Source organism: Budorcas taxicolor, chromosome 10, assembly GCF_023091745.1.
Source record: "Budorcas taxicolor isolate Tak-1 chromosome 10, Takin1.1, whole genome shotgun sequence".
Taxonomy (NCBI): Eukaryota; Metazoa; Chordata; class Mammalia; order Artiodactyla; family Bovidae; genus Budorcas; species Budorcas taxicolor.
The window spans coordinates 43,859,495-43,881,704 of record NC_068919.1 but is presented as its reverse complement, the minus strand read 5'-3'; the positions used below and the strand labels follow the sequence as shown (position 1 = coordinate 43,881,704).

Genomic DNA, 22,210 nt, shown 5'->3' with positions numbered 1-22,210 from the left:
GCATTGCAGGCAGACGCTTTAACCTCTGAGCCACCAGGGAAGCAAGGTTCTCAATTTTAAAATCTGTATTTTAAAAGTTTCCTAAGACCAGAAGTTTAGGAACAGCTGGCTTAAAGCAGGGAGAGTCCTTCCCATGTCACCTTCCCAAGCTACTGCAGAGCACAGTGTGGTTTGTGATGTCTCAGTTAAAATGCTCATAGGACTGTCGATGCAAATAATTAGGTTCTTTAGTACAATTTGTCCATCCATATTAGAGGATAAGTTGAGACTCTTCTTTGACATCTGTGATTCTGAATGATTCAGAGAAAGGTTTAGCTTTCTGTTGTGTTTACTTAAGCAGGAAGAGAATGGAGTAGAAAAGACACGTTCCAGCCGTGACTTTTTAGGAAATGAGTAGGTAAAAGGAGGTGAGAAGTGTGTTCAGGAAGGGAAGTAGTTGTAGCCAAAGGATGAATTTTTATACAATCCTTTATTCTTGAGAGCCAATTCTAGTGCTTCCTTTGGAACATTATAGGAATGGGAGGGGAGGGATCATCAACCTTCTGTGGGAAAAAAACTGTAGTCAGTTTCAGAGGTAGTTCTTGGGTCCCTGTGGTAACTCATCACAGGGCATAGCTGTGCTGAAGGAAAATAGGTGAATTCAAGCAGGCAGGAGATTGCAGAGTGAGAAGACTTGGAAGAGCAAAAGAGACGCTGCATTCAGCAAAAGCCTTTGCCACTGCATTGGACACTGCCATAGGATTTGGGTTGTGCATTGGTTTTGCTTATAAGATTTTTTTTCCTTTGTTCAATTCCCAGCATAATTTATTCAGTCCCACACATTGGGAGTTTTAGAAAGGCTTGAATATTAGGATCGTTTGACCTGATATCTTCTCTTCAGTAGAAGAGGTCTTTAGGGTCTGAGCCTGAGATTCTGTCTATTCTATTCTGTCCTTCACTATCTCCAGGAGTTTGCTCAAACTCATGTCTGTTGATTCACTGATGCCATCCAACCATCTCATCCTCTGTCATACCCTTCTGCTGCCCTCAATCTTTCCTAGCATCAGTCTTTTTCGATGAGTTGGCTCTTTGCAGGTGGCAAAAAAAGTATTGGATCTTCAGCTTCAGCATCAGTCCTTCCAATGAATATTTAACTTGAGAGAAATATAAATAACACAATAACCTGATAAATGGGATTTTTTTAATCACCTGGTTTTTTTAGTAATGTGTGTTAGTCACTCAGTCATGCCCGGCTGTTTGTGACCCTTGGACGAGGCCCGCCAGGCTCCTCTGTCCTTGAAATTCTCCAGGAAGAATACTGGAGTGGGTAGCCATTCCCTTCTCCAGGGAATCTTCCCAACCCAAGGACTGAACCCAAGACTCCAGCATTACAGGCAGATCCTTTACCATCTGAGCCACCAAGATGGCCTTATGAGCAAATTGAGTTTGCTGTACTGTATCAGGGTGCTGCTGCTGCTGCTGCTAAGTCATTTCAGTCATGTCCGACTCTGTGTGACCTCATAGATGGCAGCCCACCAGGCTCCCCCGTCCCTGGAATTCTCCAGGCAAGAACACTGGAGTGGGTTGCTATTTCCCTCTCCAGTGCATGAAAGTGAAAAGTGAAAAGGAAGTCGCTCAGTCACATTTGTCCATGAATCAAGAACATACATTACTATTAGTATTACTAATGCCGAGTCACTATAAAATCTTGAAGAACCTTTGGAATTATTGAAGAAAGAGGACTTATTTTATTAATGTGTGTGTGTGCACGTGTGCCGAGTTGTGGCCAACTCTTTGCAACCCCATGGACTCTATGTATATGTAGCCTACCAGGTTCCTCTGTCCATTGAATTTTCCAGTCAAGAATACTGAAGTGGGTTGCCATTTCCTACTCCAGGGATCTTATTAATATAGTATTTAGTATATTTGATGACATTCTACTATCTGCATAATCTTTTCTGATTAATCTAAACACTCATCTAGCCATCATCCCCAATAATCTTTCATTCTTGGATAAAAGGGAGTTTCTTAGAGCTACTGAAGTTATCAATAGAACCAGCTTCCTTTCTGCCTTTTGAGTGTGAAGGTAATGCTATCAGACTCATATTTGTGAAGGATAGTCTGTCCCAAATACTTTTTCGCTTCATTTTCTGCCCCTAAAATTATGCTGCCGCCTTTTCCTCCATTAGTGCCTCTCAAGTGTGGGAGGCAGCTCAAGTCAGTATATAATCATTTCTTGCAGGGCGATTAATGGCTCTGGCCTTTCTTTATTCTCCCAGTCCTCATTTCTGTGTCACCTGCCTATCGGCACTCAGATCCCTAATAGGTGCTATTAGGCTAATATCTAAAGGTGAATTGAAGTATCATTAAAAGATAAAGGACATGAAATATTAGGAAACTACAGAGATCTCCATCTTTACATTTCCTGTCTCTTCTCAGGTTTCTCTTTTGTTGTGTTGTTTACCTTCCCATGTCAGTGAGCCCTTGGAGCCGCGGTGGCGCTTCTTAGCATTTCAGAATCTGATTGGCCAGCTTTTATTGTTGTCATAGTTGTGAAGGTATTCTGTGATCCTAACTTTTGCTATTTTTGTTCCTTATTTCTTCTACTGGCATCAGTCTTTTGACAATCCCTTCTTTTTGCATCCTAGGTATACAGGAAAGATGGCCAAATGAGTCCTTTTTTTATTTTTATCCTCTCCTAGAGAGTGATAAATGAAGCTATATTTGTTCCAATGAATAGTAGAATTTGAAATCCCACAAAGTCACCTAGCTTATTAGATGAATATCACAGAGCTGCTTATTATGCACTATGGCTTAATGTAGATTATAGATGTGACCAAACCGTAATTAGCAGAGCTAGAGCTGTAATTAAACATTATTGTGCTGCTCTATGATTTCTCCTTAGATTTCTGTTGCAAAGTAGAAGGAAATTGAACAGTAGTTCCAAATCCGAAGGTGCGTTTTCTCCCTTCTTCTCATTCCCTAAAGTCCCGTTTAACTAATGAAATAGTTAAGTAAAGTCATCCTCACACAAACAGATGCTGAGCTCTGCTTAGTAACTTACTAATAACTTCGATTATTAGGAGTAGCTTGACGTGCACACACACATTAATCAGCTCCTCATATATTAATTCTGTTATTCTTAGTGATCAGTTCAGCTAAGTTTCTTCTCTTCAGATATTTAGGGTTTAATTTAACAAGCTGCTTGAATACAACAGTGGTGTTTTGTGCTTATATCTTAGATGTTGTTTTCTGAATCTGTCAGTATAGAATTGGGAGCTTATCTTTGTCCAGAATGTCAGCAGCTTATCTTTTCCCTGGCCTCCCAGCAGTACTGAATAAATTAACAGGAAATGAAACCACTTCTAGAAAAGAGCTCACTTGATGGCAGAGAGTGTGTAGGTGACTCCCTGGGGACTTCCTTCCTTCTCTGATTTGGACTGCTGCCTCAGCGATGGGACAGGTTGGCAATAGCTCTCGCTCAAGCCAGGCAGTCAGAAAGTTCACAGGAGTGACCTAGAAGGTTTAGGCCGGTTTCTTTGTTCAAGAAAGAGGACTTCGCAGGAATTTCTCTTGCTAGTAGAAGAAAGGTATAGAAAAGGGGACAAATTCTAAGCAAAGGAAATGCACATATTAACTAACTCTGAAGTTACTTCTATCTCAGTTCTTCCCCAAGAGGAAAACTCAAGAAACAGGGGTGAGGCCAAGAGTAAAAATGGTCTGAATACTCTCTCATTTCCCTTCCTGATAATTCTCATGGGTGAAACCTCGAGGAAACTTTCTTTCCAAAGAGTTAATGAACCACCATCTAAAAGCATTCCTGAGAGGGCTTAATGATTAGACCCAGAGTCTAGCACTACACAGGAGTAGGAAATCCAGTTTATTTTACCTTCAAATCTGTGCTTAGAAATTTTAAAGAGGTTTTCAGGGATCTAACACATCCCAAGAAGTTTGTCAAACTGAATTATAAATGCCTGATTTTCAGAAGTACAAAAGACCAAAAATACCTCTTGACATTTATCATTATGCAGAAGATTCACTGGACAGGCTTCCACTTTCATTTAATGAAAAGGGTGGAGTTAGGAAAGTACAGGGTGGATGTGTGTAACCACAAACAGATAAGGATAATGTTTTGGCAGCTATTCGGGGACCAGAATTAACCAGAACCAGGGTTTTAGCATTCTGTGGACTCTGGTAGTGATGATCTGCAAATACCAGTTGATTTTTAAGCCAAGAAGTCAGAGCTACTTACAGAGAATGGATTCAGTCCCCAGACCTCGGCTTCCAGGGTAGCGTTTGAGGCCAGGAAGATGTTTGTGCGTGCATGTTTGTGCGTAAAATGAGGGAGACGGATTATAGGTGGAGCGGTGGTCATGCAGTAAACTATTTCAGGACCAGAGTCCCGTCGCAGAACTGCAGCAGCTTTGGTAAGCGTGCATGGGCGCCTCACTCTGAATGTGGGCCTGCTGAAGGAGTATAGTCAGCCTGGTCTTTCACAAGGGAAAGAGTGTCCCAGTCCTTGGCTCCTTCCTCTTTTTTAGGTCTTCTGATTGGTATCATACATCATCTTTAGGAAGGATCAGTCAGCGTGTGCTGAGTGCCTTTGCATGTGCCAGACACTGTGTAGTTAGGATGTGGGCACTATTAACTCAGAATTGGTACTTTGTCAGCCTGATAAATGCTAGGCTTTAAAGAATTAAGGGATTATTGCTCTTTGATACAACTTTTAACTCTAGATGTGTTAATTTCTTCTTGGAATCTAGGTAAAATTGCATTCTTGTGAGAGGGTCTAGTTTTGGTGGTAGAGATTGCTGGTTCTTTTGGGGTGGGGGTTGTGCTGGGTCTTCGCTGCCACATGCAGGCTTTCTCTAGTTGCAGGGAGCAGGGGTTACTCTCTAGTTGTTGTTCATCAACTTCTCATTGCGGTAGCTTCTCTTGTTGCAAAACATGGGCTCTAGGGTGCCCAAGTTTCAGTAGCTGGGGCACACGGGCTTAGTTGCCCCACAACATGTGGGATTTTCCAGGACCAGGGATCGAACCCATGTTCCCTGGATTGGCAAGCAGACTGTTAACTACTGGACCACCAGGGAAGTCCCAGATTGCTGGTTCTTGTGTTTGACTGTTCTTACGTGTGTGTGTGTGTATTCAGCTTCATGTGCAGACTGCTGTGGATTGGCTTCTGGGTAGTAACAGTACCGCCTGTTTCTTCTCTGTACATTTGATGTTAGATTCACACTCTGAAATGTGAATTGTCATTAACCTGTCATTATTGTTATCACTGTCATTAACCTATTGCTGTTATAATCTCTATGGGTTAGAAACCCCTATCAGCCCTCCTGTAACTTTTAAGTACGTTTCCTTCTACCCAAAGATGAAGTGAAGCTCCAGTCTTCCTGGAGTGGCATTCCTAGGATCTGGATATTTCTCCCTCTCTTTATCCCCATGTGTATTCTTGGGTTTTATACCTGATTAATGTATTATTTGTTGAATGATAGGTTGCAGAGAGGCAGAGTGGCAGCAGTAGAACATGCCTCAGAAGCTGAGCCTTTCTTTCTCATCAGTCTGTGTGCTCTCTTCTCTTGCTGTTGAAGTCTGGCCCTGATTCTCTTTCAGCAGATTTTTAAAAGAGACAATTTTTCTAATACACTTTTAGCCAAGCACAGTTTATGAGGAGGGCCGTTAATAAGAAATAAGGCTTCTCCTAGCCCAGGGTGCACTCATCTAAACCGCTTAGATTTATAGTGGTATCATGAGCTAGAACTTGAAAATAAGGACTGAAGTCTTACGTTTAAAGCCCTCTGCTTTCTGGCAGGAAAGGATGTAGGACTAGATTAAATGCAGAGAAGCTGTTTCCTGTGAATGTTCTTGCAGCTCATCTGCTCTCTCTCCCCCGCAGATGGAGTCCCCTGTCTCCACACCGGCAGTGCTGCCACTGCACCTTCTGGTGCCAGTGGTCAGTAACGACATCTCGTCCCCCTGCGAGCAGATCATGGTTCGTACCCGATCCGTTGGGGTCAACACATGTGATGTGGCTCTGGCCACAGAGCCTGAGTGCCTGGGCCCCTGCGAACCTGGGACAAGTGTCAACCTCGAGGGCATCGTGTGGCAGGAAACCGAAGACGGTAAGTACTGCATGTGGCTTTCCTGTACCTTCTCAACCTGCTTCTGTCAACAAGGGCTGATAGTTGTAAATAATACCAAGTATTTATTAGAAGTCTCATAGACCATCGTTTGCTGGTGATGCCTACCCAGAGGATTACAGCAAACTTCTCTGTAAAATTGCTTGGCTTCTAGAGATTGCCATTTTTTTTTAAATTAATTATCTCCCCTTCATAGCCATTCAGCAGTGTTGGCCGTGGTACTTAAGCAGTCGTTTGATAGGTGCTGGCCATATACCTCAAACTGTATCTGTACCATTTCCCTCTCTATCATTTTATATGGGAGAATTTGAATATATGTGAACTTTTGGGTCAGGCTTGAAGAGAAAAAGTAATAAAAGGGCAGCTGTGGGAGTCAAGGAAATGGAAAACAGTCAGTCTTGACTTGACTTAGTATTGACTCATTGAATATGCAAGTCTTGCCTTTTTCAACACCTGGAGGCACAGCCAGCTCCTTCCTACTAGTTGCCTCCTTGCCCAGCCACCCGCACCACTTTGTGCATCTGTCACTTAGTTCAGGTTTTGTAGGCCTAGGCCACAGGGAACCGCTTGCATGCTCTTGTTGTCAGGCGTTCAGTAAGTAATTGGCTCACTGTAGGCTGCTGCTGCTTGTCTGTTCCGCTTGTCCCTGACAACAGAATCTCTTCTGTTTTGAAAGTTTGTTACCCTGAAAAATTAGGGGTGCAAAGGGACTTAACCAGATATTTTAGATCCCCTTGGTACCATCTATGGCAATTTGACTTCAGTATACATTTTTTTTAAAAAGAATCCAAGTCCATGTCAAAGAATGTGTGGTTAGAGAGGCTGGGCCTCAGAGTCCCATCAGGTCTTTGCATCAGTAACCAGGCTTTCAAAGCATCACCACTCTGAGGAGTTTAGAAGCCCAGAGGAGCACAGCTAATTATCTCTTGATTATCATAAGCTATCTTGTCAGTCTGCCCATGGAAATTCAGGCATTTCTTTTAATCATTCCAGTAAAAAAATAAAAATTTCTGTTACTCTGAATATTTTGTTGTGATTCAGTTTTCCATGCAGTAGGCACTGATGTGATACAGGTTAAAAATTCTGTGTTCTTGGCTCTCTGGTTGTTAGCAATATAGTAAAGTTTCAGCTTTCAGGATAACATTGCCAATGAGGTTTTATTGTGTGTCGGAGACCATAATGCAAAAAGAAGAAAATAATCCCGTTGTGTTAGAAACCGTGAAGAGAGAGGTTGACCTAGAGGTTGACACTGTACGTGTGTATGCAGTATACAGTCTGGAAATCACAAGTGGCTATCTCTGATTTTAAAAATGTCGTCTGCCTATGGCCACATGTCTGAACAGCCAGAGTCTGTTGGAATTACAAACATATCCAGACCACAACTCTGTGCCACCAAGCAAACTTCAGGGCGTGTTGCTTCAGTATATTGAAGATCAAAAACATCAGTTTCCTGCCAATTTACTGTATTCCACCCATCTTTATAGTAGTGATTTTCTCCAAGGGCAATACACTTTTCGTGTATGTAAACCTGATAAAAACTGTGAGAATGAGGCTAATAACCTTTTCCCTCTCCTGAGAACAATGGTTACCTTTTTATCTGGGGATTCTTGTTCTCCCTCCCTACTAGGGGGATGTTAGCATAGATTGTTTTTTTTAATTGCTTGTTATGAAAGGCTCTCTGGTTGTCACTGGCAGCCTATTAGCTAGTTCCCCTGTTACACACTTTCAGTGCACCCTGTGTACTTTCACGGCACTTACCACAATTTGTAAGATTGTATATAATTATATGTTTCTGTTTTTAAAAAATATTACTTATTTATTTGGCTGTGCCAGGTCTTGCAGCATGTGGGATCTAGTTACCTGAGCAGGGATCAAACCGAGGTCCCTTGCCTTGGTAGCACGGGAGTCTTAGCCACTGGCCCGCCAGGGAAATCCCAGCATTTTTCTATTAATGTCTATTTCTTCCAGTGTTCTAAAAGTTCTGCGAGCTCAGGGACTGTTTTCTTCTCACTATTATATCCCCAGTACTTAAATATTTATTTGAATGAATGGATGCTTATACCATTTCATTGTCATTTCTGGATCTATGTTAGTATATATGTACTAGATACTTTCCAGAATTCTATACCTTCTCTGAAACTCAGAATAAATATTATTTTTACCAAGTTTAAGATCATTCTAATTTATATAAACCTGTAAGATGTTAGTTCTCTTACTTTTAATATTTTTCCCCCACTTAACATGTTATGTTTCAGGGCTTATTCTTCTCTTCTTTTTCTTTCCTCCCAAGGGAAAGAGAACTATTCTGGAGTGATACATTCTACTCTGCTTTCTGGCCATCCCAGAGGGCCTTCACCTGTCCTGTCTGTTGGCGAAGGTCTGAATTGGGATCAGAGCTGGTTCACATTCCTTTTCATCTTTAGATAGCAGAGATTTCCTGCAAGGGTCATTCTTGGCAAATCTAGAAGACCTAGTATACTGAGTCCGTTTTCAAGTTAATAGTAAGAACTATATATATATATATATATATATACACTTAAAAAAAAATGTCCTTCCTGCTGTGTAGGTTTCTTGTCTGCTACCCCAGTTTTTTATACTTTCTGTCTCTTTGCCCAGCAGACTACTGTCTTCAAACTGAAAAGCTCTTCTGCCTTAGAGAGAAACTATAAATGTTTGGCCTCCGAGGGGAATGGAGGGTCCTGCCCTCCCTGTAGAACTGAGCCCCCTTGCAGAGAACAGGTGTAGGGGTCATGGCCTGAGTTCTTCCTGATTTCTTTGCTTACCTGTTCTGCATTGTTGCTTCTTTCTTTCCTGTTTCTCACTATAAACCTTACCTTGCAGGCATTTTGAAATTCCTGCAGATCTCATCTCTTTTTAGGTTGTTTGTAATTCTCTCGGCATCTACAAAGATCCTCCTTAACTAGGGTCAACTTTAGGACTATTAAGAAGACCCAAGTATAACCTGGACTGTCTTGTCTTCCTTTGCTTTTTTGAGATGTATTCTTAGCATTTATGCAGAGGTCTGCTTCTCCCTGATTTTACCTTGTCCTACCTTACTTCAAATCGAAATAACAGGTCCCAATTCTATTTCTGGTTCACAAATCTTACCTTAACCCACGGTCCTGGAGACAATGTATAAGAAACCTCAGTGTATAAGACCATATACTTCTGTTGAGGCAAAATTGCTTACTGGGTTCTATGGTATTTTAAAGAAAGGCAGAGCTAACTTATTAGATAAGAAGTCCAGGAAGTGCTACAGATTCTCCTTTCTAGACTGCAGCACTAGGTCGAAGGCCATCACTAGTGATATTTTGGCAAATACGCTTTCTAGACAAATTTGTGATATACTGGAAAGAGCCCTGGAGTGAAAATCAGAAGAGCTCTATGTCTCTGCCACTGTTGTTGTGACCTTGGACAAGTTCCTTAACTTCTTTGGACCTTAGTTACCTCATATCTTAAGTATAGTGGAATTGGATGACCAATAAGGACATATCCAAGCTTGTAAGTTATAATCTACGGCTTTAAACCTTGAAATCAGCATGGATCCAATACTAGTTGACTATGGCATCTTGAAAATGAATGGTTTCATATACCAATCATGAGAGTGAAGACTGAAAATATTAATATCATTGATGAAATTTTATTATACACTTGTTTATATAGAACAGGCTTCCCTGGTGGCTCAGAGGTTAAAGCGTCTTCCTGCAATGTGGGAGACCTGGGTTCGATCCCTGGGTCAGGAAGATCCCCTGGAGAAGGAAATGGCAACCCACTCCAGTATTCTTGCCTGAAGAATCCCATGGATGGAGGAGCCTGGTGGGCTACAGTCCACGGGGTCGCAAAGGGTCCGACACGACTGAGCAACTAGAAAGAAAAGAAAGATAGAGAACAGAAAATAAATCTGCTTATCTTGCCAGTCTCAAATTCAGGAAATCTCCACCTCCCATTTTTCAGCCCCCGATCCAAGACTGACAATGAAAGAATTCACAAAACTGAGCTGTTTTTGATGCGAGTTTATGCTGGCTGACATAAAATGAGCTTGCAGTGCTGCTTGGCAGTCCCTTCATCTCTCTATTACATTTGCATTCCACAGTACTTACTTCATTCTCAAGATTTCATCAGTCCAATTCATTCTCTCCTTGTGCTCTTAAATAACTAAGATCAAAGCCACCCACCTAAGTCCTCTAGCTTCCCTCCTCTTTATTAAAGTGTATTTTTCTTATGCTGTTGCTTCCTTTTTCTCTTATTCCAAAGATTCTTTGACTTGACACCTTGAATTTTATCTGCTTTTTTCTTCATCTTCATGCTTTCCGCTTCTGTTCAAGCTCTTTCCCTCTTCAGTACTTCCTTATAGTGAAAATATTTGCCTCATCATTGCTACCCCTTTGATCTACTGACCTCTCCCCTTTTCTTCACTTCTTGCTATTGCTGTTTTCAGTCTCTTTTTACCTGCCCAGTATCATCTAATGTCTTGCCGTCAGATTTCTTCTGCTACCATTTGACTGAAACATTTCTCATACCAGTGAACATGTGCTTTCCAAAGCTCTGCTCTTCCTAGGTCTTTCTCTCTGCTCTTCCTAGGCTTTTAGCAGCTCTGCTATTTATTCATTCTCTGAACTCACCTCTCTTCCTTTTGTAATATTGCACTTCCCCAGATTCCCACGTTTCTTTCTAAATTGGTCACTCTGTTGATTTTGTGTCAGTCCCCCTTCCTCTTTGTACTCGTTAGCTAGAAACTGCTGACGGGTTTTAGGGTGCTGATTGGTCATTTCTGTCCCAGTGTCCTCTAGGATGGGACCTGTGCCAGCTGGTGCCCTAGTCCCTTTCCTCCAGGCAAGCAGCTTCATCCAGAGTATGTTTTTTCACTTACTGTGTGTGCCACCGTGGGGAAAGTTGAGGAAACATTGAGTTAAGAATGGAGTTTGGCTGCTAGAAACAGAAAATGGTGTAAATGTACGAAAATTCTAAAGGTAGGCAATCTAAGGCTGGTATGATGGCTTCAGTGTAATCAGTGTTCCAAGCTCCTTCAAGTTACTTATTGCAGAATTGCTAATGTAGCTCTAGCTATCACATGTACTCTTCAGGCTTGAAAACAAAGGAGAAAACTAAAACAGCATCTGCCTCCCACCTAAGCCATTTCCTTTTGTCAAGCTTTTGAAAAAGTTTACAAACTCCTGGTTTTATGTATTACATCTAATACACTGAAAACCCCATCAGACCACTTAAATTTTTTTCCCTTTCAGTCATCTTTTATATTTTAAAGAATTCAAGAAACTAGTTTATTATATTTACCCAGACACTTCACATTTCTGTTGTTCTTCCTTTATTCCTAATGTTCTGAGTCCCCTCTGTTGTTTGCATTCTGTCTGAAGATTCTCCTTTATTAATTCTTTCAGAGCAGGTCCACTGCCTGTTAATTCTCTGAGAATGCCTTTATTTCACTTTTATTCCTAAAAATTTTTTTTCTTATATAGAAATCTAGGTTTACATTTCTTTTAGCATTTTAAAAGTGTTTTGCTTCCTTTTGGCTATCATGGTTTCTGAGAAATACACCTGTAAGTGTACTTAAGTTGTTCCCCTGTAAGTAATATGTTATTTTCCCCTGGTTGCTTTCAAAGCTTTTCTGTCATTTTCAGCATTTTGATCATGATGTGTGATGTGTCTAACATGTACTTCTTTGGGCTTATCCCGTTTCGGGGTTTACTTAAGTCTGTGAATTTCCTTTTTCCAAATTTTGGGAGTCTGACCTTTACTTCTTCAGACATTTATCCTGCACCATCCTCTTTCTCTTCTTCTAGGACTACAGTGACATGAATATATGCCACCCACAATTCCTGTGTATCTTTTCTCCTTTATTATAAGATGGTTGAAACCAGAAACCACATTTCATGTATCATTTTATTTCTCCCAAGAACTAATTCAGTCTTTACACAAAAGTAAAATAATCAGTAAATATTTGATTAAATTGTGCTTGTACCCATGTGTTCTAGGCATGTAGGTAAAAATGGTAATTTTTTATTAGCCTCTCTTGGGCTCATTTGCTATGTATTGGTCAGAAATAATGAGGGATTTAGTAAGGTATTAAATACTTTCTTTAAAAAAAAAAAAAAAACAGTGACTTCCACCTTCAGTCTTTTGAGATTATAAAAGTCGGAGATAGAACCTTCAGACATTTTCAGAGGAAATGGTTTGAAGTTATTCTCTGAGGAACATGAACATGGAGGAACCTCAGAAGCAGTCATAGGGGTGAGAAGTGTTGAGTGGGCAGACCCCAGCTCCACCTCTGCTACCCAGCCAGATGCAACCCAGAGCTGTACTACTTTCTGATGATTTATATGTTAAGCTCCTTTGTAAAACTATGTTTGAAGAGGATTCTGCTGGTAAAAAAAAAAAGTTTTGATAATAATCTATCTAGGTTCATCCTCCCATTCCACGTAGAAAACCTTCTTAAAACATCTCTGAAATCGGTCTGATCTTTAACAAAGTATCAGACAGAAGTTGTAATGCTGTAAGACCAATTTTTTTAATGGGGTATACTTTTTTATTTTTTTTTAGATTTACTTAAAAGTAACTGCAGCAAGTGGGGGTGCTCTTTGTTTCAGTGTGCAGGCTTCTCATTGTGGTGCCTTCTCTTACTGTCAAGCACAGACAGGCTCTAAGCCTGTGGGCTCAGTAGTTGGAGTATGAGGGCTCAGTTGCTCCAAGGCATGTGGGATCTTCCTGGACCAGGGATAGAACCCATGTCCCCTGCGTTACAAGGTGGATTTTAACCACTGGACCACCAGGGAAGCCCTAAGACCACAGTTCTGAAGTGGGAAGGAGTACAAATCCCTGGTATGCCAGAGGGTATGAAAAGGCTCTATGATAAGCTTGGCCTGTCTTCCAAAGCTGAATTCTAGCTTAATGATTTGGTGGGTAGGAGAAAGTTTTCGATTTTTGTGATTGAAACAGGTTTTGTCATATATGCGCACAAACATGAAAAGGCTGTGCATCCCCAGCTCCACATCAGGGTATATATTTTTAGTCCAACAGCTAGGAGTGTCTGCAGCTGTTTAAAGTGAGTTGTTTCAAGGAATAATAGTGATGCTTACTCCTTGGAAGGAAAGTTACGACCAACCTAGATAGCATATTGAAAAGCAGAGACATTACTTTGCCAACAAAGGTCCATCTAGTCAAGGCTATGGTTTTTCCAGTGGTCATGTATGGATGTGAGAGTTGGACTGTGAAGAAGGCTGAGCGCCAAAGAATTGATGCTCTTGAACTGTGGTGTTGGAGAAGACTCTTGAGAGTCCCTTGGATTGCAAGGAGATCCAACCAGTCCATTCTGAAGGAGATCAGCCCTGGGTGTTCTTTGGAAGGAATGATGCTAAAGCTGAAACTCCAGTACTTTGGCCACCTCATGCGAAGAGTTGACTTATTAGAAAAGACTCTGATGCTGGAAGGGATTGGGGGCAGGAGGAGAAGAGAACGACAGAGGATGAGATGGCTGGATGGCATCACTGACTCGATGGACGTGAGTCTGAGTGAACTCCGGGAGTTGGTGATGGACAGGGAGGCCTCAGTTCAGTTCAGTTCAGTTCAGTTGCTCAGTCGTGTCCGACTCGGAGCCTGGCGTGCTGCGATTCATGGGGTCGCAGAGTCAGACACGACTGAGCAACTGAACTGAACTGAAAGGCATGGTAGTACAGAACAAATACCTCTGAACTAGAGTCTGGAGAGTTGGATTCCAGAACAGATTATACAGTTAGCAAGCTGTGTGATTGTGGATAAGTCTCTGAACTTCTCCTGGCCTGAGATTTCTAATTTATGGGGCCTTGGGCTAGATCTGCCCTGTCCAGTAGAACTTTTTGTGGAGGAAGGAGACTCTCCAAAATAATAGTCTAGTGACACATGATATTTGAGCATCTGAAATGTGGCACACTGACCTGAGGAAGTGAATTTTAATTTTTATTAAATTTAAATATTCTTTATAGCTAGTGGTTTACCATATTGAACATCATGGTGGCTAGGTGGTCTTTAAATTACACATATTCTGAAAGTGTGTATGTGCTCTGAGATGGAAAGAAAGGTTATCTATGGAGGAGGATGAGGACAGGTAAATGGGTGACATCTCCAAGACCCAGGGTGACTTCTGTGTACTGTGGCCCCTGTTAGCTAGCAGAACAATTGGCCCTGCTTCAGACTCTGTGGTTGAGCCCTGTACTTCGGTCTGTGGGCTGAAGTTTTCAGAGTAGTAGGCAGTGGTTTTGCTTAGCAGGAAGTTAGTTTTCCTGTGGTAGCTCCGCTGAGACCTTGCTTCAGCGCTTCTTTATCCTCATCTGCTTACAGATCCCAGCTGTGGGTCTTTGTTGTTCTCACTAAAACAAAGAGGCTATCCATTAATCTTGCATGAAAATGATAACCTTGATAGTTACCCTTGGTTACTCTGTGATTCTGATGTAAGAAACTATGTATGTGAACTGTGAGATAATCTAATTTTAGATATTTGTACTGAAAAGTTGGGGCTTCCCTGATAGCTCAGCTGGTAAAGAATCTGCCTGCAATGCAGGAGACGCTGGTTCGACTCTTGGGTCAGAAAGATCCGCTGTGGGAACAGCTACCCACTCCAGTATTCTTGGGCTTCTCTGGTAGTCCAGATGATAAAGAATTCGCCTGCAATGAGGGAGACCTGGGTTCGATCCCTGGGTTGGGAAGATCCCCTGGAGGAGGGCATGGCAATCCACTCCAGGATTCTAGCCTAGAGAACCCCCATGGAAAGAGGAGCCTGGTGGGCTACAGTCCACAGGGTCACAAAGAGTTGGACACGACTGAGAGACTAAGCACAAGCACACTGAAAAGTTAAGACAGGTCTCAGCTACTGATTTTTCCTTTTCCTTAGCTTAATTAATCCTCTTTGACCTCCAGCCTCGCCCCTGGCAGCACTTAGCTAGAGAGAGATGGTGCACAGTGACCGGGGTTTCTCCACTGCTTAGCCAGTTGCTTACCAGCCTGACTCCTGCAGAATCAGCTGTACCCATAGCACAGTCATAGAGTCTAGCAGCCATTGTCTGGCACCACAGATCTTCATAGCAACAGACCACCACATGGCAACTTCCTTTTCCTTAGCTTAATTAATCCTCTTTGACCTCCAGCCTCGCCCCTGGCAGCACTTAGCTAGAGAGAGATGGTGCACAGTGACCGGGGTTTCTCCACTGCTTAGCCAGTTGCTTACCAGCCTGACTCCTGCAGAATCAGCTGTACCCATAGCACAGTCATAGAGTCTAGCAGCCATTGTCTGGCACCACAGATCTTCATAGCAACAGACCACCACATGGCAACAGCAGGCACACAAAGGAAACAGAAGGGAAATCAATACTTAACTTTCTCCCAGCGCCTCCTATACAGCAAAGCAACAGCCAGCACATTCTTCCCACCTAGCAGTTTACTCCTAGGGGATGCTTTAGGGCAGTTACATGTTTGTATACCCTGATGGATCGTGTTATCTGTCCACTGTCATATATTTAAATCCCAAAGCCCTAAGGAAAAATTTCAGTTACTATTTTTTGAGTTGCAAATTGCAAAATAAACTAATCTCCAAACAGAGAGATTCTTCTGTGCACTCTTACATACCTCCTCCCTGCCCGCCAGCAAAGGACAATCAGGCAACAAGGTGGCCAGGATTTGGGCTTGCCAGATAGGTAAGGGTTATTTCAAATGAGATTCTTTTGATATTTCAGTAACAAAAGCTTCTCAGATAGGCTCAAAAAAAGACCCATGTTGTTACTAATGCTATCCTTTAACAAATAGTTTAGTTCCTGGTACTTCTGTGTAAACCTTGGCAAGTGATACCTAGGCACTAAATATAGCTCTGGTCTAAAGTGGGGGGCTGATCACTGTCCTCAGCTATTTCAGCTTTGATGTATGATTCCAAGGGAGAAAGACCCTATTAGACACCTTCGCATTTTCTTGTCGTGTTGATGAGGTTATTTAACTGGTCTGGGATTTAGTTTGCTCATTTATAAAATGAAGAGGTTGGATGCATAGCTCTGTGGTTCTTTCTATTCTAATATTTATGATTCTCTGATCATTTGTGTGGAACAGAAGAGGGATTGTCTTTGTTCATCATTGGTTGTGGCGAGATCTGCTGGAAGACATTGTCGTACCCTCCTGTTTCAGTGCTAACAGTGCTGCTCAAAACAGGTCCTGGCCCTGCCCTGATTGATAAAGCCGCTGTAACAGTGATGGGCAGAAGCTGTTAAGAAACTTGGCGACTAGCCTTTTTCTCCCACAGCAGTAGTTTCAGACCAGTTTAGACAGAGCTTTGCTTGCAGGTCGCTGCTGCTGCCCCTTAATGACACCAGTGAGATTCTCATATTCTTTCTCTCTCTCGCCTCGCACCCCCTCTCTGTCTCTTGACTACTCTGTGAAACGAGAGGCTGTTCTCTACCTCTTCTGCTACTTCATTATCCCATCTCCCTTAGGCTTTACAGAACAAAGAAATCATAGGGCATCAACTTCGTAATTTAGGCAGCTGGAGATAATTTCCCCAGGATAGGGTGGGTAGGTAGATGCTTCCCCCTGGCATGAGGCAGCCCTGCTAAATGGCCATGTGTTTGTCTGCCAGGCTTGGGCTTTGTTAGGCCCATTTAGCCTCCTCTGTATTTGAGTGAAATTATAGTGGCAAGCCAGGCCCATGTACTTTTAGAGGGTTAGGGGTTAAGAAAAAATGGAAAGTGTGTCATTTATAGGCGCTGCTACTTGCTAATTACATAAGGAATTTCTGTGTAAACCACTGTCCCTGTGCTTACTGCTGCCAGATCCTTTATTTCCCTCAGTTGCTGCCTTCATGGCCTTCTCCATAGCAACAAGGTCTATGACAAAAAGGCTATGGTGAGAAATTGAGCAGTTCCCCTCCCACAAATTGTACTCTATTTTCTCTTTAGGATGTCTCAAAAAAGCCAGAAAGACTGCTATCAAATAATCTTCTACCCCCATTGAACTCATAATCAAATGAAAGTTTTAACCCTGAACTAATTCAGTGAACAACATGCTTTCTCCTTATTTGACTGATTATTCCCATCTTTTGAAATTTTTCCTGTGTCATTCAGTACACTTGGAACATAGTGCATCTTCCCATTTAGCAAACTCGCCTCTGCTTTTTAGCTTTTACTCTGTTCCTTTGAATTGTTGTATTTTTTAAATCTACCAAAATCAAGTATCAATATGGAGAAAGAAAGTGGGAACCCCACCCCCACCCTCACCCTCACATGCTGCTGCTTTAGATTCCAGACTGGTCTGCCACACTGGAGGCTGGACAGACTGCCTAAAGGATAAAACTGGTCTGCATTTCAGCTGATTCTGGCACTGATCTACAGGAGTCACAAACCCAAAGTCTTTGTTTTTATGTTAGTAGATCTTATTCAACAATAATAGAAGTATTATACAGGTCCTTGAATTTTCAAGATTAGTGTTACCCATTTTGAACATAAATAGAATATGTACTTTCTCGTGTGTTTGTATATCCTTGTAGCTGTTCAACATTATGCCAGTAAAATTCATCATGTTGTTGCATGTAGTTGTACTTTATTTTTTCTCTCTTTTTTTTTTAAACAGTATTTTGTGAATGTAGTATGAATATAACACTACTTATTTACTCAGTTGTTGATGGACATTGGGTTGTTTTCAGTTTGGAGCTATTATGAAAAGTGTTGCTGTGAAAATTTTTTACATGTCTTTTGGGGGAATATATGTACACATTTCTATTCTGTATGTATTTAGGAATGAAATTCCTAGGTCATAAGGTAAACATATGATCAGTTTTAATAGATGTTGCCAGTTTCTCAAAGTGTCTGAACCAATTTATAACTCCTGCTTCCAATTAGAATCCTGGTTGCTCTGTATCCTTGTCAACACTTAACATTATGTCTTTTTCATTTTAGCCATTCTGGTTGATGGGTAATGGTATCTGACTATAGTATTAATTTGCATCTCTATGATAAGTCATGAAATTAAGCATATACTTATTGGACATTTGGAAATCCCATTTTGTGAAGTACATGTTCAAATCTTTTACCTGTTTTTGAATTGGGCTGTATGTTTTCTTCTTACTGATTTATTAGGAGTTTTCTTTATAGTATGGTTAAGAGTCCTTTGTTCGATATACGTATCATAAATATCTTCTCCTGTTTCCTGCATTTTCTCTTAATGGTACCTTTTCATGAATGGAAGTTCTCTGTATAAAGGCTAGTTTTCTTTATTTCGTTTTTTTTTTTTAAAGTTAGTGCTTTTTGTGTCTTGTTTAAGAAAACTTTGCCTTTCCCAAAATAATGAAGATATTCTCTTTTTTTTCCCTGAAATTGTATTGTTTTCCTTTTCACCTTTAGATCTGTAATGTATCTGAATTTGATTTTTGTTTAGGGTGTGAATAAGGAGTGAAGATTCTATTTTTTCATATGGATACCTAACTGACCTAGCACTTTACTGAAAAGACCATCCTTTCCCCCACTGGACTTCAGTGTCACATAAGTCATAAACCAACTGGTACATAAGTGGATTTATTTCTAGGCGCCCTCTTGTATTCTGGTCACCCGTGTGTCTAGTCTGTGTCAGTGCTACACTGTCTAAATGACTATAACTGTATATGTCTTGCTATCTAGTAGTGTAAATCCTCCAACTTTATGGTACTTCAGGATTGCCTTGGCTGTCCTTGGCCTTTGGCATTTCCATATAAGTTTTAGGATCAGCTTGTGAACTTTTACTTGGGGTGGGGGGAACCTGTTGAGATTTTGATTGGGATTACATTAAATCTACAGATCAATTTAGGGGAAAACCTAAAGTTTTATCCTTTTATTTAAGCTTAGTATTACTCAGTTGGCAGGTGGTGCAAAATCAGAGAAAGTCAGTGGTATCACTTGAGGAGATTGTTTAAAATACATGTTAGCTACCCTCCCCATCCGCCCCCCCGCCGACCCCATGCTCATATTCTGAATCATCCGGTTCGGGATGGAGCTTGGGCATGTTTATTGTGAGACAGTTCCCAAGATTTATGATTTGCTGCCATCATCACTGTTCTCTACCTACCTTGTTGGCTGACTGACCTGGACTATAATCTCCTTGGCTAGTGGCAGTAATTCACTGAAGCTTGTTAAAGTAAAATCTGACTTGTTTAATCAATACCACTCTGCTGTTGGTGGGCTGCCATAACAACGTACCAAAAGTTGGGTGACTTAAAATGACAAATTTATCGTCTCATGGTTCTGGAGGCCAGAAGTCAGAAATTTAGGTGTTGGCAGAGCTGTGCTGTCTCTGACAGTTCAAAGGGAGAGCCTTTCCTTGCTTCTTCTAGCATCTGGTGTTTGCCAGCAATCCCTGGTGTCCCTTGGCTTGTAGGTGCCATCTCTCCAGTTGCATGGCCTTCTTTTCTCTTTTTTGTTGCCACACCGTGGCATGTGGGGTCTTGGTTCCCAGACCAGGGATCGAACTCACACCCCCTGCAGTGGCAGCATTGGAGTGCAGAGTCTTCACCACTGGCCCGCCAGGAAGTCCCTCACGTGGCTTTCTTTGCCCTGTGTGCCTTCACATTTTCTTCTTTCTGAGCGCATCTGTCACAGTGTCCAAGCTTATCCTTTTTATTAGGACACCAGTCATATTGGATTAGAGCCCACTTAAATAACCTCATTGAAATTTGATTGTCTCTGTAAGGACCCTGTTTCAAAATAAGGTCACAGTGTGAAGTACTGGGAGTTCAGACTTCGGTAGTGTACCTTTTTGGTGGTGGTGGGGACACAGTTCAGCCCATAACAGAGGCCATCGACAATTTGGGAATAATCTTTGTCACAAGTTAGAGAAAGGAAGGAAATCTGGAACGGCACATACCAATGAGAGGCCTTGCTTCCCGAGCCAGTCTGGGCAGGAGAGCATCCACCCCATGATCCCAGCTGTTCCTCTCCTACATTACTTCCCCCCTCCCCTCCCCGGCTCTGAGAGCCACAGTGTGGTTCAGTTCCGCTCTGTTAACAAACCCTGAAAATGCCAAGTGGAGATTACCAGCAAGACAAAGAAGCTTCAGCAGTTACTTACCTCTCTCAACCTCTAGCTGAAGAGGGCTGAAAGGAAAAGTACCTCTTGTAGGCTATCCCCTAGCTATGTTCTTATCATGATTCTTCCTACTAGGTCTTAAAAGCAGTAAAACGGTGGCCAAGTGTGATTCCATCTCAACCCCAGGCAAGTATTTCCTCAAAACTGTCCCGTTGAGATGATACCTTCCTTCTTAGACCCAGAGGTTTTCAGATAAAGACTTCAGATGGACAACTGAAGGCGTGATGGTCTCTCTGAGCCACCTCTCACTATGGGTATACAGTGTGGTTGCCTTACCAAGAGGAAAGGGAGGGTGTGAGATTTAAGGGTGTGGTGAAGCAGCCTCTGTTACACTTAAAACAGTTTCCATGGTGTGGGAACTTGTAGGTGGGAGGAGGAACTGTTAGATCTTTAGCTTTCCTCCTCAACCTCTTGGTCCCCATGGTCTGGGGGTGGAGTGGATTACACTGGGTGGATGTTCCATTATATCTCTAATGTATACTCGAATATAGCTTTCCTGCTTAGATCTTTTAGCATCAGATCTACCTAACCTACTCCCCTAATTGGTACTTGGTTTTAGCTGGTCTCTGTTATTTAACCTGAATTTCTGTGGAGAGAAAACACCATAGTCATGTGAACAGTGTTCCAGGCTGATGGGTATTACCTTTGTACTTTCTTTGGCTCATTCTGCCCCAGAGGATCCCAGAAATAAGGGGTTCAGTTCAGTTCAGTCACTCAGTTGTGTCCAACTCTTTGCAACCCCATGAATCGCAGCGCGCCAGGCCTCCCTGTCCATCACCAACTCCTGGAGTTCACTCAGACTCACGTCCATCGAGTCAGTGATGCCATCCAGCCAGCTCATCCTCTGTCATCCCCTTCTCCTCCCGCTACCAATCCCTCCCAGCATCAGAGTCTTTTCCAATGAGTCAGCTCTTCGCATGAGGTGGCCAAAGTACTGGAGTTCCCACTTTAGCATCATTCCTTCCAAAGAACACCCAGGGCTGATCTCCTTCAGAATGGATTGGTTGGATCTCCTTGCAATCCAAGGGACTCTCAAGAGTCTTCTCCAACACCATAGTTCAAAAGCATCAATTCTTCAGCGCTCAGCCTTCTTCACAGTCCAACTCTCACATCCATACATGACCACAGGAAAAACCATAGCCTTGACTAGACGGACCTTAGTTGGCAAAGTAATGTCTCTGCTCTTCAATATGCTATCTAGGTTGGTCATAACTTTTTTAGGATATTTGTTTTCTGTCATTCCTAGAACACTTTTGCTGCCCATTAGAATGTGGGGGTAGGGACTTTAAAAAGCCCTGATGCTCAGGTCTCACCGAGTTAAATGAAATTAGAATGACTGTAGGTGGGAGCCAGGTGTCAGTATTTTTTTTAAAGATCTCCAGGTGCATCCAATGTGCAGCGAGTTGGGAACCGCCGCTCCTTAGGTTTCAAACACTTCTGCAGAAGACTTTATTCCAAATTGCTCTATTGGATAACTTCACAGATTTCTACTTAGAATGTGGGTAAAGGGCTCCTGGAAAGTGTAGATTCTCTTTGAAAGTATTCAGGTATTCTCTTTAAAGGAATAATAATCACATGTCTGCTTTTGGGTTTCTGGTTTTAAAAGATCCATACATGATTTGATCCTTCCCTACAGTCAAATCTATGACTTGAAGATGAATGAGTTCCTAGGATAAGTGAGATAAAAACCTGGAAATGTTGCTGTTAAGCTGATTTTAGGTTCTGCCTGCATGAGGCTTGATAAGACATAGAATTTATAGATAGCAAAACATTCTTTCTAATAATTTTCACTGCAGTAGACAGATTTGGGACTAGAGTTTTCCTTGAAATATGGTACTCTTTACCAAAGTTCCTGATGTTACTACATAGCAAACCCATAAAAAAGTGGTTTTCAGATAATAACCAACTTACAGGGAAAAAAATCTCAGTTGGTAGATGAAACACAGATGGTCCTAATTTTCCCTGGTCTTTTCAGAATTTCTGAATGCTGCTCACTCTTGTGAATTTCTGATTAT

General features: G+C 41.9%; 1 protein-coding gene across 2 annotated transcripts in view; it reads left to right on the top strand.

Moving 5' to 3' along the window:
- ZNF609 (zinc finger protein 609) overlaps positions 1-22,210 on the top strand; it is a 195,294-nt gene that overhangs the window by 134,347 nt on the left and 38,737 nt on the right. For both annotated transcript variants that reach the window (XM_052646253.1, XM_052646252.1), the window contains exon 4: positions 5,876-6,101. In XM_052646253.1, coding sequence (XP_052502213.1) covers positions 5,876-6,101 — 226 coding nt within the window. The remainder of the gene's footprint in view (positions 1-5,875; positions 6,102-22,210) is intronic.